We start from the raw sequence: 16,232 nt of genomic DNA, 5'->3' as shown, positions 1-16,232 counted from the left end.
GTAATGGAGGAGACGTTAACCTTTGAACATTATTTTACTGTAATGGAGACTGAAAACACATTGAGACATTATTTTACTGTAATGGAGGAGACGTTAACCTGGAGACTGAAACACATTGAGACATTATTTTACTGAATGGAGGAGACATTTTATTTTTTTACTGTAATGGAGGAGACGTTAACCTGGAGACTGAAACATATTGAGACATTATTTTACTGTAATAGACCTTAACCTGGAGACTGAAACACATTGAGACATTATTTTACTGTAATGGAGGAGACGTTAACCTGGAGACTGAAACATATTGAGACATTATTTTACTGTAATGGAGACGTTAACCTGGAGACTGAAACACATTGAGACATTATTTTACTGTAATGGAGGAGACGTTAACCTGGAGACTGAAACACATTGAGACATTATTTTACTGTAATGGAGGAGACGTTAACCTGGAGACTGAAACACATTGAGACATTATTTTACTGTAATGGAGGAGACGTTAACCTGGAGACTGAAACATATTGAGACATTATTTTACTGTAATGGAGGAGATGTTAACCTGGAGACCGAAACATATTGAGACATTATTTTACTGTAATGGAGGAGATGTTAACCTGGAGACTGAAACACATTGAGACATTATTTTACTGTAATGGAGAAGACGTTAACCTGGAGACAAACACACATTTATATTATTTTACTGTAATGGAGGAGATGTTAACCTTTCTAACCATACCCTGTTTATGTCTCAACTACTCAGATTGAGAGCGGAACAAAGACTACTATAACGAGAGTATCGATAAACAGATTCTGGAAATGTAACGCTCAGTTTGTTGTGCGTAGCATTGTGGTACTACGTACCGCTAACAGCATACTAGCTGTCTAGTTTGTGTTTTATAAATGTGCAATGAGCATAAAACACAATTATATTAGGAATTACAAACTCTTCTCATTCTGAGAAAGAAGGTAGGCCACTTGATTTCAACACCTGAAACGTTGACAGGCTAGCATGCTGTTCAAACAGTTGGAGAGGACAGAAGGGTGTGTTCATAACAATTCAACTGTTCTCCATTGTTAGCTAGCAAATAGATTCAAGTTGGCTAAACTTGAAATATTAACATTAGCTGGCTAGCACGTGGGCTTGTGCTTGAGAGTTTGTTGATGAGACCTGTGTTCATTTCTATAAGCCTGCTACAAGTTATGCATAATGCATGGTTCTGGTTCAATTTGTAACAAAAAGGTCATTTTCATACAGACTTGAAAGCCAGATCAGTGATTATTGCAAAAAGCAAGATAAAATAATTAAATGATTAGTCGTATGGTTGTGTAAGGTATAATTTCACAAACCCTGAAGTATTAGATTACAGCTGACTGTAGTGTATTTGACCTTGAAATCCTACAACAAAGCTTATATAGAGAAAATATGTTTAAAAGATATCATGAATCATCCATAAATTTGAAAAAAATCAATTTATGATTTTTAGGCCATACCGCCCAGCCCTAGTGTGTGTGTGTGTGTGTGTGTGTGTGTGTGTGTGTGTGTGTGTGTGTGTGTGTGTGTGTGTGTGTGTGTGTGTGTGTGTGTGTGTGTGTGTGTGTGTGTGTGTGTGTGTGTGTGTGTGTGTGTGTGTGTATCAGCACCTACACATCTACAACCTATCTGTGAATGTGGAGCAGCACCTGGAGCAGATGATCTCCTGTGAGCTCTGTGCTGTGTGCAGCTCTTTGAACAGGTTGTTGGAGAGGTCTAGGGTCCGGAGCTGTATGAGCCCCCAGGGAACCACGGAGGGCAGGGAGCTGAGGCTGTTACAGGACAGGTCCAGGTGGGAGATACGGGACGACACGTCCATGAACCAGTCCAGCTCCAACCATGGCAGCTTCAGACCTGACCAACGGCCACATAGTAGCTAGAGGGGAGAGAGGAAACATGTTGGCTGACGCTTTTATGGTGCACAACACACAGACACACAAACACACACAACACGTCTGGCCTGACCAACACACTGGGTAAAACATAACACATTCACAGAGAGAAAAATACATACATACGCAGACACACAATGGAGACACACAAACACACACACATAAACGCAGGCAAACGCAGACACACAAACACACAAACGCAGACACAAACAAACGCAGACACACACTCACACAAATACACCCACACACCTCCCCTCAGTTACCTTTTCTCCCGCTGGTTCTGTGTGTGTGTCTGCTTCTTCTACCAGTCGTTGTTCAACGAGCAGTCTGCTAAAGGCTGGATAATCCATCAGGGTGTAGGAGGACAGCCCAGCGCCATTCTGCAGCAGGAATCTAGCTATCTCCTCATTACCTACATAGAACACAGTTAGATGTCCAGACGTTCTGAACAGACCCCTGGTCTAAGATAACAGGAAGTGCTCCTCATCTCTCCACCAATAAGCCCAGAGTAGGCTGAAGTTGCTCCTAGACACTGATTGTGAGTGAGGTTTGCATCGTCCCCTCTAATGGTTAAGCGTAGGGGAAGCTGATCCTACACTACATCATAAAGACAGAATAAGGAAGTGAGTTGGATTGGAGGTTGAATTGGAGACACAGTAGAGTAGGAGGAAATCCCCGTCTGCTGTTTTCAGCCTGACAACACACCACAGTAGGAATGTCTAACTAACATTTGGTCTGAAGTGGTTAATATGTAAGCGTACATCAAATCAATCAACTTCTATTTTTTTATTTTTTTTATTTCCCCTTTATTTAACCAGGTAGGCTAGTTGAGAACACCTTTATTTAACCAGGTAGGCTAGTTGAGAACACCTTTATTTCACCAGGTAGGCTAGTTGAGAACAAGTTCTCATTTGCAACTGCGACCTGCCAAGATAAAGCATAGCAGTGTGAACAGACAACACAGAATTACACATGGAGTAAACAATTATCAAGTCAATAACACAGTAGAAAAAAAGAGAGTCTATATACATTGTGTGCAAAAGGCATGAGGAGGTAGGCGAATAATTATAATTTTGCAGATTAACACTGGAGTGATAAATGATCAGATGGTCATGTACAGGTAGAGATATTGGTGTGCAAAAGAGCAGAAAAGTAAATAAATATAAACAGTATGAGGATGAGGTAGGTAAAGTTGGGTGGGCTATTTACCGATAGACTATGTACAGCTGCAGCGATCGGTTAGCTGCTCAGATAGCAGATGTTTGAAGTTGGTGAGGGAGATAAAAGTCTCCAACCTCAGTGATTTTGCAATTCGTTCCAGTCACAGGCAGCAGAGAACTGGAACGAAAGGCGGCCAAATGAGGTGTTGGCTTTAGGGATGATCAGTGAGATACACCTGCTGGAGCGCATGCTACGGATGGGTGTTGCCATCGTGACCAGTGAACTGAGATAAGGCGGAGCTTTACCAAGCATGGACTTGTAGATGACCTGGAGCCAGTGGGTCTGGCGACGAATATGTAGTGAGGGCCAGCCGACTAGAGCATACAGGTCGCAGTGGTGGGTGGTATAAGGTGCTTTTAGTAACAAAACGGATGGCACTGTGATAAACTGCATCCAGTTTGCTGAGTAGAGTGTTGGAAGCAATTTTGTAGATGACATCGCCGAAGTCGAGGATCGGTAGGATAGTCACTTTTACTATTGTAACTTTGGCGGCGTGAGTGAAGGAGGCTTTGTTGCGGAATAGAAAGCCGATTCTAGATTTGATTTTAGATTGGAGATGTTTGATATGAGTCTGGAAGGAGAGTTTACAGTCTAGCCAGACACCTAGGTACTTATAGATGTCCACATATTCTAGGTCGGAACCATCCAGGGTGGTGATGCTAGTCGGGCGTGCGGGTGCAAGCAGCGAACGGTTGAAAAGCATGCATTTGGTTTTACTAGCGTTTAAGAGCAGTTGGAGGCCACGGAGTGTTGTATGGCATTGAAGCTCATTTGGAGGTTAGATAGCAGTGTCCAAGGACGGGCCGGAAGTATACAGAATGGTGACGTCTGCGTAGAGGTGGATCAGGGAATCGCCCGCAGCAAGAGCAACATCATTGATATATACAGAGAAAATAGTCGGCCCGAGAATTGAACCCTGTGGCACCCCCATAGAGACTGCCAGAGGACCGGACAGCATGCCCTCCGATTTGACACACTGAACTCTGTCTGCAAAGTAGTTGGTGAACCAGGCAAGGCAGTCATCAGAAAAACCGAGGCTACTGAGTCTATTGGTCACATACACATATTTAGCAGATGTTATTGTGGGTGTAGCAAAATGCTGGTGTTCCTAGTTCCAACAGTGCAGTAATATCTAATAATGCGAGAAATCATTTTATGTGTGAGGCGTGTGTGTGGTTTATGTGTGAGGCGTGTGTGTGTGGTTTATGTGTGAGGCGTGTGTGTGGTTTATCTGCGAGGCGTGTGTGTGTGTGTGGTTTATGTGTGAGGCGTGTGTGTGTGTGGTTTATGTGTGAGGCGTGTGTGTGTGTGTGTTTATGTGCGAGGCGCGTGTGTGTGGTTTATGTGTGAGGCGTGTGTGTGGTTTATGTGTGATGCGTGTGTGTGGTTTATGTGTGAGGCGTGTGTGTGGTTTATGTGTGAGGCGTGTGTGTGGTTTTATGTGTGAGGCGTGTGTGTGTGTGTGTGTTTATGTGTGTGTGTGTGGTTTATGTGTGTGTGTGTGGTTTGTGTGTGAGGCGTGTGTGTGTGTGGTTTATGTGTGAGGCATGTGTGTGTGGTTTATGTGTGAGGTGTGTGTGTGTGTGTGTTTATGTTTATGTGTGAGGCGTGTGTGTGTGTGGTTTATGTGTGAGGCGTGTGTGTGTGTGGTTTATGTGTGTGTGTGTGGTTTGTGTGTGAGGCGTGTTTGTGTGTGGTTTATGTGTGAGGCGTGTGTGTGTGTGGTTTATGTGTGAGGCCTGTGTGTGTGTGGTTTATGTGTAAGGCGTGTGTGTGTGTGGTTTATGTGTGTGTGTGTGGTTTGTGTGTGAGGCGTGTTTGTGTGTGGTTTATGTGTGAGGCGTGTGTGTGTGTGGTTTATGTGTGAGGCGTGTGTGTGTGTGGTTTATGTGTGTGTGTGTGGTTTGTGTGTGAGGCGTGTTTGTGTGTGGTTTATGTGTGAGGCGTGTGTGTGTGTGGTTTATGTGTGAGGCGTGTGTGTGTGTGGTTTATGTGTGAGGCGTGTGTGTGTGTGTGAGGTTTATGTGTGAGGCATGTGTGTGTGGTTTATGTGTGAGGCGTGTGTGTGTGTGGTTTATGTGTGAGGCGTGTGTGTGTGTGGTTTATGTGTGAGGCGTGTGTGTGTGTGGTTTATGTGTGAGGCGTGTGTGTGTGTGTGGTTTATGTGTGAGGCGTGTGTGTGTGTGTGTGTGGTTTATGTGTGAGGCGTGTGTGTGTGTGTGTGTGGTTTATGTGTGAGGCGTGTGTGTGTGTGGTTTATGTGAGAGGCGTGTGTGTGTGTGTGGTTTATGTGTGAGGCGTGTGTGTGTGGTTTATGTGTGAGGTGTGTGTGTGTGGTTTATGTGTGAGGTGTGTGTGTGGTTTATGTGTGAGGTGTGTGTGTGTGTGTGGTTTATGTGTGAGGTGTGTGTGTGGTTTATGTGTGAGGTGTGTGTGTGTGTGTGGTTTATGTGTGAGGTGTGTGTGTGTGGTTTATGTGTGAGGTGTGTGTGTGGTTTATGTGTGAGATATTTGTAGGATGTGTTCGTTTGTGTGTGTAGGTATATACACACTATCATTCAAAAGTTTGGGGTCACTTAGAAATGTCATTGTTTTTGAAAGAAAAGCAAATTTTTTTGTCCATTAAAATAGCATCAAATTGATCAGAAATATAGTGCAGACATTGTTAATGTTGTAAATGACTATTGTAGCTGGAAACGGCCCATTAGAGGCCCATTATCAGCAACCATCACTCCTGTGTTCCAATGGCACGTTCTGTTAGCTAATCCATGTTTATCATTTTAAAAGGCTAATTGATCATCAAAACCCTTTTGCAATTATGTTAGCACAGCTGAAAACTGTTGTACTAATTAAAGAAGCAATAAAACTGGCCTTTAGACTAGTTGAGTATCTGGAGCATCAACATTTGTGGGTTCGATTACAGGCCTACAACATGTGGAAAGCGCATGGCGACGGGGTACAGTGCTGGATTTGGCCACTGCATGTCTCTGAAGGCGCCGCAATTGCGTCATACAGACCCAAAGCCACAACAGAATCAGAAGAACAGTTTCTGAGAGTCAACAGCTTGCGTGATAGGCGGCTCACAGGACAACAGCTTCGAGCTGTTCTGTGAAGGGAGTAGTACACAGCATTGTATGAGATCTCTAGTTTCTTGGCAATTTCGCATCATGGCATAACCTTCATTTCTCAGAACAAGAATAGGCTGACGAGTTTCAAAAGAAAGTATTTGTTTCTGGCCATTTTGAGCCTGTAATCAAACCGACAAATGCTGATGCTCCAGATACTCAACTAGTCTAAAGAAGGACAGTTTTATTGCTTCTTTAAATCAGCACAACAGTTTTCAGCTGTGCTAACATAATTGCAAAAGGGTTTTGATGATCAATTAGCCTTTTAAAATGAACTTGGATTAGCTAACACAACGTGCCTTTGGAACACAGGAGTGATGGTTGCTGATAATGGGCCTCTGAACGCCTATGTGGATATTCCATTAAAAATCAGCCATTTCCAACTACAATAGTCATTTATAACATTAACAATGTCTACATTGTATTTCTGATCAATTTGATGTCATTTTAATGTGCTTATCTTGCAAAAACAAGGACATTTCTAAACTTTTGAACGTTAGTGTATGTGTGTACAGTGTGTGAAGTATATGTACAGTGTGTGTCTTGCTGTCTACCTGCGCGTGCAGCAGCGTAGAGAGGCAGCCCCGTGATGACAGCAAACTCCTCCTGGTGGATGGCACAGTCCTCAGCGTCGGCATGGTAACCCTGCACCAACATTCTAACCACCTCCAGGTGACCCTGTTGGCACGCCGACACCAACATCCAGTTCAACAGATCTCTGTGGACACACGGACCTGAGAGAGACATGCAATCTGTTTATTATCTACTAACTATGATTACTACACTACTTCTGTACAGCACTTTGAGATATCAGCTGATGTACGAAGGGCTATATAAATAAATTTGATTTGATTTGATTACACACACACTCACAGGACAGGACAGCACAGACAAACCCACACACACAAATGCACCACGTGTCTCTCTCACACACACACACACACACACACACACACACACACACACACACACACACACACACACACACACACACACACACACACACACACACACACACACACACACACACACACACACACACACACACACACACACACACACACACACACACACAAAACAATACATGCAATCTGTTACTATCTATTAACTACTACACACACACACACACACCATTGTCACCTGGTACTGAGTCGAGCAGCTCTCTGACCAGGCTGACATGTCCATAGTGTGCAGCCAGGATGGCGGGGTTTCCCTCCGATGGCTCCAGGGGCAGGGGCACATGGGCCTCATGGAGGAGGTAACTCACGCTCTCCTCATCACCATGCTGGGTGGCCACACACAGGAGACGCAGCTGAGGAAGGGACGGGAATAGGACAAGTTAGTATATTAGTAGATAGTCAAGTTTTGTTCAAGTCCACCTCTCCACCTCTACCATAGGCTCCACCTAGCTGATCTGTAGCCAACTCTTCATTCACTGTCATGCTGTACAGTTGGGAGCAGGGGGACATTTCATTTCAATCACAGTCAATCCAGGAACTACACTGCAATTCCAATTCTCTTCAATGTTTTTCAATTAGGAACATTTGGAATTGGAATTTGGTGTTGTTTCTGAATTGATTGGAATTGAACACTACCTTTAATGAAGTTTTGACACCAAGGGTTACTATGGTTTTGATAGCATTTAGTAACTTTTCCCACTCAATTCTGCAGCAAATTGGTGCTGTGACTTCGTTGCAGCAACAGCAAAATGTCATCTAGCGACAAATCAAGGAGCTAATAGCTATTCTCACTGAATATATGTTGGCAACAATATATGAGCATCAAAGTTGATGTAATGGCACCATCAGGTGGGCAATCAATGTACGACCAATAGATGAGCTAGCCACAACACCTCCAGTATGGAACCAGGCGACCAATAGATGAGCTAGCCACAACACCTCCAGTATGGAACCAGGCGACCAATAGATGAGCTAGCCACAACACATCCAGTATGGAACGAGTTGCACCTCCAGTATGGAACCAGGCGACCAATAGATGAGCTAGCCACAACACCTCCAGTATGGAACGAGGCGACCAATAGATGAGTTAGCCACAGCACATCCAGTATGGAACGAGGCGACCAATAGATGAGCTAGCCACAACACCTCCAGTATGGAACGAGGCGACCAATAGATGAGTTAGCCACAACACCTCCAGTATGGAACGAGGCGACCAATAGATGAGTTAGCCACAACACCTCCAGTATGGAACGAGGCGACCAATAGATGAGTTAGCCACAACACCTCCAGTATGGAACGAGGCGACCAATAGATGAGTTAGCCACAACACCTCCAGTATGGAACCAGGCGACCAATAGATGAGCTAGCCACAACACCTCCAGTATGGAACCAGGCGACCAATAGATGAGCTAGCCACAACACATCCAGTATGGAACGAGGGAACCAGGCGACCAATAGATGAGCTAGCCACAACACCTCCAGTATGGAACGAGGCGACCAATAGATGAGTTAGCCACAACACCTCCAGTATGGAACAGGCGACCAATAGATGAGTTAGCCACAACACCTCCAGTATGGAACGAGGCGACCAATAGATGAGTTAGCCACAACACCTCCAGTATGGAACAGGCGACCAATAGATGAGCCACAACACCTCCAGTATGGAACGTCAGGCGACCAATGATGAGCTAGCCACAACACATCCAGTATGGAACGAGGCGACCAATAGATGAGCTAGCCACAACACCTCCAGTATGGAACGAGGCGACCAATAGATGAGTTAGCCACAACACCTCCAGTATGGAACGAGGCGACCAATAGATGAGCTAGCCACAACACATCCAGTATGGAACGAGTTATGAGCTAGCCACAACACATCCAGTATGGAACGAGGCGACCAATAGATGAGTTAGCCACAGCACATCCAGTATGGAGTTAATAGATGAGTTAGCCACAGCACATCCAGTATGGAACGAGGCTACCTCTACAACACCTGGATAAGGTGTTAGTGCTTGGCTGAAATAGAATTAGGGCTGTCCTCAATTAAAGAAAAATATTGGTTGACCGAAAGTTGTTTGTTCTTTTGTTTGACCAATCGATTTGTCAAAATTTGAAGCCTGTATTTTTCCATTTATAGACACAACCTACGTGTTTTAATCAAATCAACTATATGTATTGAGCTTGTCTGATGCTTTAAGCTTACGGTTTGATGAAATAAGAAATGCCTCAAGAGGGCACCAGAGATCTAGATAACCAGAAGACCTTAACCTGACCCAACTATTCTTCTCCCGCTCCTGCTGGCTTTCGCAGATTATGCCGTTACTCTCCTGAAGTGGCCGGTAATAGGCTGCAGGAGGACTCGGCAACCTTTCTCATGTGGAATGCCGATTTATCTTACCATTTCTACCGATCTGCGTGCCAGTTATGTTTTTCATAAACACATTTTCGTGAAACAGTTTCATTTATTTTATAATATCTTCATATCTCAAAATTCTATCCACAAGAAAATGATAAACCTAAAAAGTAACTTCTATTGCCATTACCAACTATGTAAAAATAGCCTACATAAAGCCAAACAGTACCAGCACACAAAATGAGTACCATAACCTATTTCAGTCCAAGTCCAGCACTGATAAGACGTAATCAGGTAGGCCTATTTTATGACGTTTCCACTGGATCAGAGCATGACATTGTTCCCTTTCACGCTGAGTGGTTACCGAAAATACATTAAGGGACTATTGTAATTCACAATTAATATAAAAACAGACTTTGTTTGCTTGCTGTTTAAGGTGAAGTACTTTACTTTGAGAAGCTCCACAGGTCATTAGTGGTGGTGCATTAAGCCAATCAGAAATACTATCAGATCCCCAAATGGACACATGTATATACATTTGCGCACAGGCCAGGTAGCCTATAGGCCTACTTCTATGTATAATCAGGCCAGGTAGCCTATAGGCCTACTTCTATGTATAATCAGGCCAGGTAGCCTATAGGCCTACTTCTATGTATAATCAGGCCAGGTAGCCTATAGGCCTACTTCTATGTATAATCAGGCCAGGTAGCCTATAGGCCTACTTCTATGTATAATCAGGCCAGGTAGCCTATAGGCCTACTTCTATGTATAATCAGGCCAGGTAGCCTATAGGCCTACTTCTATGTATAATCAGGCCAGGTAGCCTATAGGCCTACTTCTATGTATAAACATTAACAATGTCTACACTGTATTTCTGATAAATGTTATGTTATTTTAGTGGACATTTTTTTTGCTTTTCTCATACATGTTACTGCTTGACTAAAACAATCTCTGGCCGATCAACAACCTAATGACCAAACAATTGACCAGTCGACTAATAGAATACTGTGCTCACTGACTGTTGTTCTCTAGGACCAGAGTTGGACCTGGTCTCTGATCTCATTACACAGAAACCACAGACAGTTCCAATGCTGAACTTTGTGATTGTATTGTAGACAAGCACTGGATGTCAGGGTAACTGTTGATATATTGATATATATGAACTGTATCGACTAATGGAATACTTTTCTGTTCCTTTGGGCACCATGCACTCTGCACACTGTTGTGTTGCCCTACTTCTTACTTAAAGGCTTTTTAAGCAGTGGAGAGAGTTGACAAGCTGCTTTCAAGCACACAGACCTCGTTCATCTATAATTCCTGGTTACCACTGGCTGACGTTGTGAGGAAGCCTAAAAGTAGCAGTATGAATCAAGCGTCGGGGTATTTTAGGGTACAAGAACAGAAGCCATGTAACTAAAAAAAACAGTTCTGCTTTTTCAATCTGACACACAATTGTTTTATAGGCATGTATGAATTTAACATTATCTTAACATTATCTCCAGTCAACCTGTATTACCAGTTCTCAGGAACATGGCAGTAACTGGGTCTCCACATCTCTAGTCAACCTGTATTACCAGTTCTCAGGAACATGGCAGTAACTGGGTCTCCACATCTCTAGTCAACCTGTATTACCAGTTCTCAGGAACATGGCAGTAACTGGGTCTCCACATCTCCAGTCAACCTGTATTACCAGTTCTCAGGAACATGGCAGTAACTGGGTCTCCACATCTCCAGTCAACCTGTATAACCAGTTCTCAGGAACATGGCAGTAACTGGGTCTCCACATCTCTAGTCAACCTGTATTACCAGTTCTCAGAAACATGGCAGTAACTGGGTCCACATCTCCAGTCAACCTGTATTACCAGTTCTCAGGAACATGGCAGTAACTGGGTCCACATCTCTAGTCAACCTGTATTACCAGTTCTCAGGAACATGGCAGTAACTGGGTCTCCACATCTCTAGTCAACCTGTATTACCAGTTCTCAGGAACATGGCAGTAACTGGGTCTCCACATCTCCAGTCAACCTGTATTACCAGTTCTCAGGAACATGGCAGTAACTGGGTCCACATCTCTAGTCAACCTGTATTACCAGTTCTCAGGAACATGGCAGTAACTGGGTCTCCACATCTCTAGTCAACCTGTATTACCAGTTCTCAGGAACATGGCAGTAACTGGGTCTCCACATCTCCAGTCAACCTGTATTACCAGTTCTCAGGAACATGGCAGTAACTGGGTCTCCACATCTCCAGTCAACCTGTATTACCAGTTCTCAGGAACATGGCAGTAACTGGGTCTCCACATCTCCAGTCAACCTGTATTACCAGTTCTCAGGAACATGGCAGTAACTGGGTCTCCACATCTCCAGTCAACCTGTATTACCAGTTCTCAGGAACATGGCAGTAACTGGGTCTCCACATCTCCAGTCAACCTGTATTACCAGTTCTCAGGAACATGGCAGTAACTGGGTCTCCACATCTCTAGTCAACCTGTATTACCAGTTCTCAGGAACATGGCAGTAACTGGGTCCACATCTCCAGTCAACCTGTATAACCAGTTCTCAGGAACATGGCAGTAACTGGGTCTCCACATCTCCAGTCAACCTGTATTACCAGTTCTCAGGAACATGGCAGTAACTGGGTCTCCACATCTCCAGTCAACCTGTATTACCAGTTCTCAGGAACATGGCAGTAACTGGGTCTCCACATCTCCAGTCAACCTGTATTACCAGTTCTCAGGAACATGGCAGTAACTGGGTCTCCACATCTCCAGTCAACCTGTATTACCAGTTCTCAGGAACATGGCAGTAACTGGGTCTCCACATCTCCAGTCAACCTGTATTACCAGTTCTCAGGAACATGGCAGTAACTGTCTCCACATCTCTAGTCAACCTGTATTACCAGTTCTCAGGAACATGGCAGTAACTGTCTCCACATCTCTAGTCAACCTGTATTACCAGTTCTCAGGAACATGGCAGTAACTGGGTCTCCACATCTCCAGTCAACCTGTATTACCAGTTCTCAGGAACATGGCAGTAACTGGGTCTCCACATCTCCAGTCAACCTGTATTACCAGTTCTCAGGAACATGGCAGTAACTGGGTCTCCACATCTCTAGTCAACCTGTATTACCAGTTCTCAGGAACATGGCAGTAACTGGGTCTCCACATCTCCAGTCAACCTGTATTACCAGTTCTCAGGAACATGGCAGTAACTGGGTCTCCACATCTCCAGTCAACCTGTATTACCAGTTCTCAGGAACATGGCAGTAACTGGGTCCACATCTCTAGTCAACCTGTATTACCAGTTCTCAGGAACATGGCAGTAACTGGGTCTCCACATCTCCAGTCAACCTGTATTACCAGTTCTCAGGAACATGGCAGTAACTGGGTCTCCACATCTCTAGTCAACCTGTATTACCAGTTCTCAGGAACATGGCAGTAACTGGGTCTCCACATCTCCAGTCAACCTGTATTACCAGTTCTCAGGAACATGGCAGTAACTGGGTCTCCACATCTCCAGTCAACCTGTATAACCAGTTCTCAGGAACATGGCAGTAACTGGGTCTCCACATCTCCAGTCAACCTGTATAACCAGTTCTCAGGAACATGGCAGTAACTGGGTCTCCACATCTCTAGTCAACCTGTATTACCAGTTCTCAGGAACATGGCAGTAACTGGGTCTCCACATCTCCAGTCAACCTGTATTACCAGTTCTCAGGAACATGGCAGTAACTGGGTCTCCACATCTCCAGTCAACCTGTATTACCAGTTCTCAGGAACATGGCAGTAACTGGGTCCACATCTCTAGTCAACCTGTATTACCAGTTCTCAGGAACATGGCAGTAACTGGGTCTCCACATCTCCAGTCAACCTGTATTACCAGTTCTCAGGAACATGGCAGTAACTGGGTCTCCACATCTCTAGTCAACCTGTATTACCAGTTCTCAGGAACATGGCAGTAACTGGGTTGTATTCAGTAGGGAGAAAACGTCTTGAAACGCAGTGAAACCTGGCGGTACTAGCTGAACTCGTCCGATAATAGCCGGAACATATGCTGGTGTGTCAAGTGTTAAGTTACTGTGAGCTCCACATCCATCTATTCCTGAATGACAGGAAGACAAGCAGATAAAGGTAACCAAGGGCAACACTGAACACTCTAGGAAAGGAGAAGTGGGTTTGGCAGCATGGGTGTTTGGAACCTACCGTATGCACACGCACACACATGCACACGCACACGCACACACACGAGATGCATACAGTAATGAGATTACTGTCCCATAATGATCCATACAGTAGAGATTACTGTCCCATAATGATCCATACAGTAATGAGATTACTGTCCCATAATGATCCATACAGTAATGAGATTACTGTCCCATAATGATCCATAAAGTAATGAGATTACTGTCCCATAATGATCCATACAGTAATGAGATTACTGTCCCATAATGATCCATACAGTAATGAGATTACTGTCCCATAATGATCCATACAGTAATGAGATTACTGTCCCATAATGATCCATACATTAGAGATTACTGTCCCATAATGATCCATACATTAGAGATTACTGTCCCATAATGATCCATACATTAGAGATTACTGTCCCATAATGATCCATACAGCAATGAGATTACTGTCCCATAATGATCCATACAGTAATGAGATTACTGTCCCATAATGATCCATACAGTAATGAGATTACTGTCCCATAATGATCCATACAGTAATGAGATTACTGTCCCATAATGATCCATACAGTAGAGATTACTGTCCCAGTATGATCCATAAAGTAATGAGATTACTATCCCATAATGATCCATACAGTAATGAGATTACTGTCCCATAATGATCCATACAGTAATGAGATTACTGTAATCTACGTAAATAAGTGACGTGTCAGTAGAACAGAGGTAATAAAGAAACCTGGAATCAGTACTTGAACTGGTTCTGTATTGAAGGGAGTATTTCATAGTGCTTATGGAGGGGCAGGAGAGAGAAAGGCAGAACTAGGCCACTTGTCTCCTGACACTGTGTCTGGCAGGCTGGGATCCACTCCAAAACAACAAGCGCAGTACACCCACTCTAGAATATCAACAAACTATCACATAACTAGAGTACCACTCAGATAACACACACATATTCACACAGTGACGTGTAAACACACACACAACACAGTGACATGTAAACACACACACACACACACAACACATGTAAATACACACACACACAGTGACATGTAAATCAAATCAAATTAGATTTTATTTGTCACATACACATGGTTAGCAAATGTTAATGCGAGTGTAGCGAAATGCTTGTGCTTCTAGTTCCGACAATGCAGTAATAACCAACAAGTAATCTAGCTAACAATTCCAAAACTACTACCTTATAGACACAAGTGTAAGGGGATAAAGAATATGTACATAAAGATATATGAATGAGTGATGGTACAGAGCGGCATAGGCAAGATACAGTAGATGGTATTGAGTGCAGTATATACATATGAGATGAGTATGTAAACAAAGTGGTATAGTTAAAGTGGCTAGTGATACATGTATTACATAAAGATGCAGTAGATGATATAGAGTACAGTATATACATATACATATGAGATGAATAATGTAGGGTATGTAAACATTATATTAGGTAGCATTGTTTGAAGTGGCTAGTGATATATTTTGTGTGCGTGTGCATGCGTGTATTTTCGAGACAGGTCTCTCTCTGTTCCACTCACCCCCTCTGTTCCACTCACCCCCTCTGTTCCACTCACCCCCTCCAGCCGAGGACTAGCTGCACTACACTCCACACAGCAGGCTTGCTGGATCAGCTCCCGGGCCCTGCTGCTCTCCCCTTCTCCGTACGCTGCCTGGATGTTCTCCAGGGTTGGAGACAGACCCAGAGAGGAGGCCCCCCGCTGCCCATCGCAGACGCCTTGGCTCCCATGTCCTCCACTGCCAAAGAACCTGGGGAGAGGAGGACAGAGGAAGACAAGATAACAGAAGAGAGGAGACAGAAGAGAGGAGAAGGAACAGAGAAGAGAGGAGAAGACAGAAGAGAGGAGACAGAAGAGAGGAGACAGAAGAGAGGAGACAGAAGAGAGGAGACAGAAGAGAGGAGACAGAAGAGAGGAGAAGGAACAGAAGAACAGAGAAGATCTATTCCTGAATGACAGAAGAAGGAGACAGAAGAGAGGAGACAGAAGAGAGGAGACAGAAGAGAGGAGACAGAAGAGAGGAGACAGAAGAGAGGAGACAGAAGAGAGGAGACAGAAGAGAGGAGACAGAAGAGAGGAGACAGAAGAGAGGAGAAGGAACAGAGAAGAGAGGAGAAGACAGAAGAGAGGAGAAGACAGAAGAGAGGAGACAGAAGAGAGGAGAAGGAACAGAGAAGAGAGGAGAAGACAGAAGAGAGTCGAAGACAGAAGAGAGGAGAAGACAGAAGAGAGGAGACAGAAGAGAGGAGAAGGAACAGAGAAGAGAGGAGAAGACAGAAGAGAGGAGACAGAAGAGAGGAGAAGGAACAGAGAAGAGAGGAGAAGACAGAAGAGAGGAGACAGAAGAGAGGAGAAGGAACAGAGAAGAGAGGAGAAGACAGAAGAGAGGAGACAGAAGAGAGGAGACAGAAGAGAGGAGAAGGAACAGAGAAGAGAGGAG

The 16,232-nt window shown here is 44.1% G+C and overlaps 1 protein-coding gene across 1 annotated transcript in view; it reads right to left on the bottom strand.

Moving 5' to 3' along the window:
- The window catches only part of lrrk1 (leucine-rich repeat kinase 1), a gene marked incomplete at its 3' end in the record, with an annotated part of 70,637 nt that overhangs the window by 39,325 nt on the left and 15,080 nt on the right, over nt 1-16,232 (bottom strand). Inside the window, 5 exon segments of the mRNA XM_046338116.1 lie at nt 1,681-1,907; nt 2,187-2,335; nt 6,824-7,003; nt 7,410-7,581; nt 15,350-15,542. Coding sequence (XP_046194072.1) covers nt 1,681-1,907; nt 2,187-2,335; nt 6,824-7,003; nt 7,410-7,581; nt 15,350-15,542 — 921 coding nt within the window.

Source organism: Oncorhynchus gorbuscha, unplaced genomic scaffold (assembly GCF_021184085.1).
Source record: "Oncorhynchus gorbuscha isolate QuinsamMale2020 ecotype Even-year unplaced genomic scaffold, OgorEven_v1.0 Un_scaffold_1734, whole genome shotgun sequence".
Taxonomy (NCBI): domain Eukaryota; kingdom Metazoa; phylum Chordata; class Actinopteri; order Salmoniformes; family Salmonidae; genus Oncorhynchus; species Oncorhynchus gorbuscha.
The sequence above is the reverse complement of the archived record's forward strand: the minus strand, read 5'-3'. Positions and strand labels throughout refer to the sequence as shown.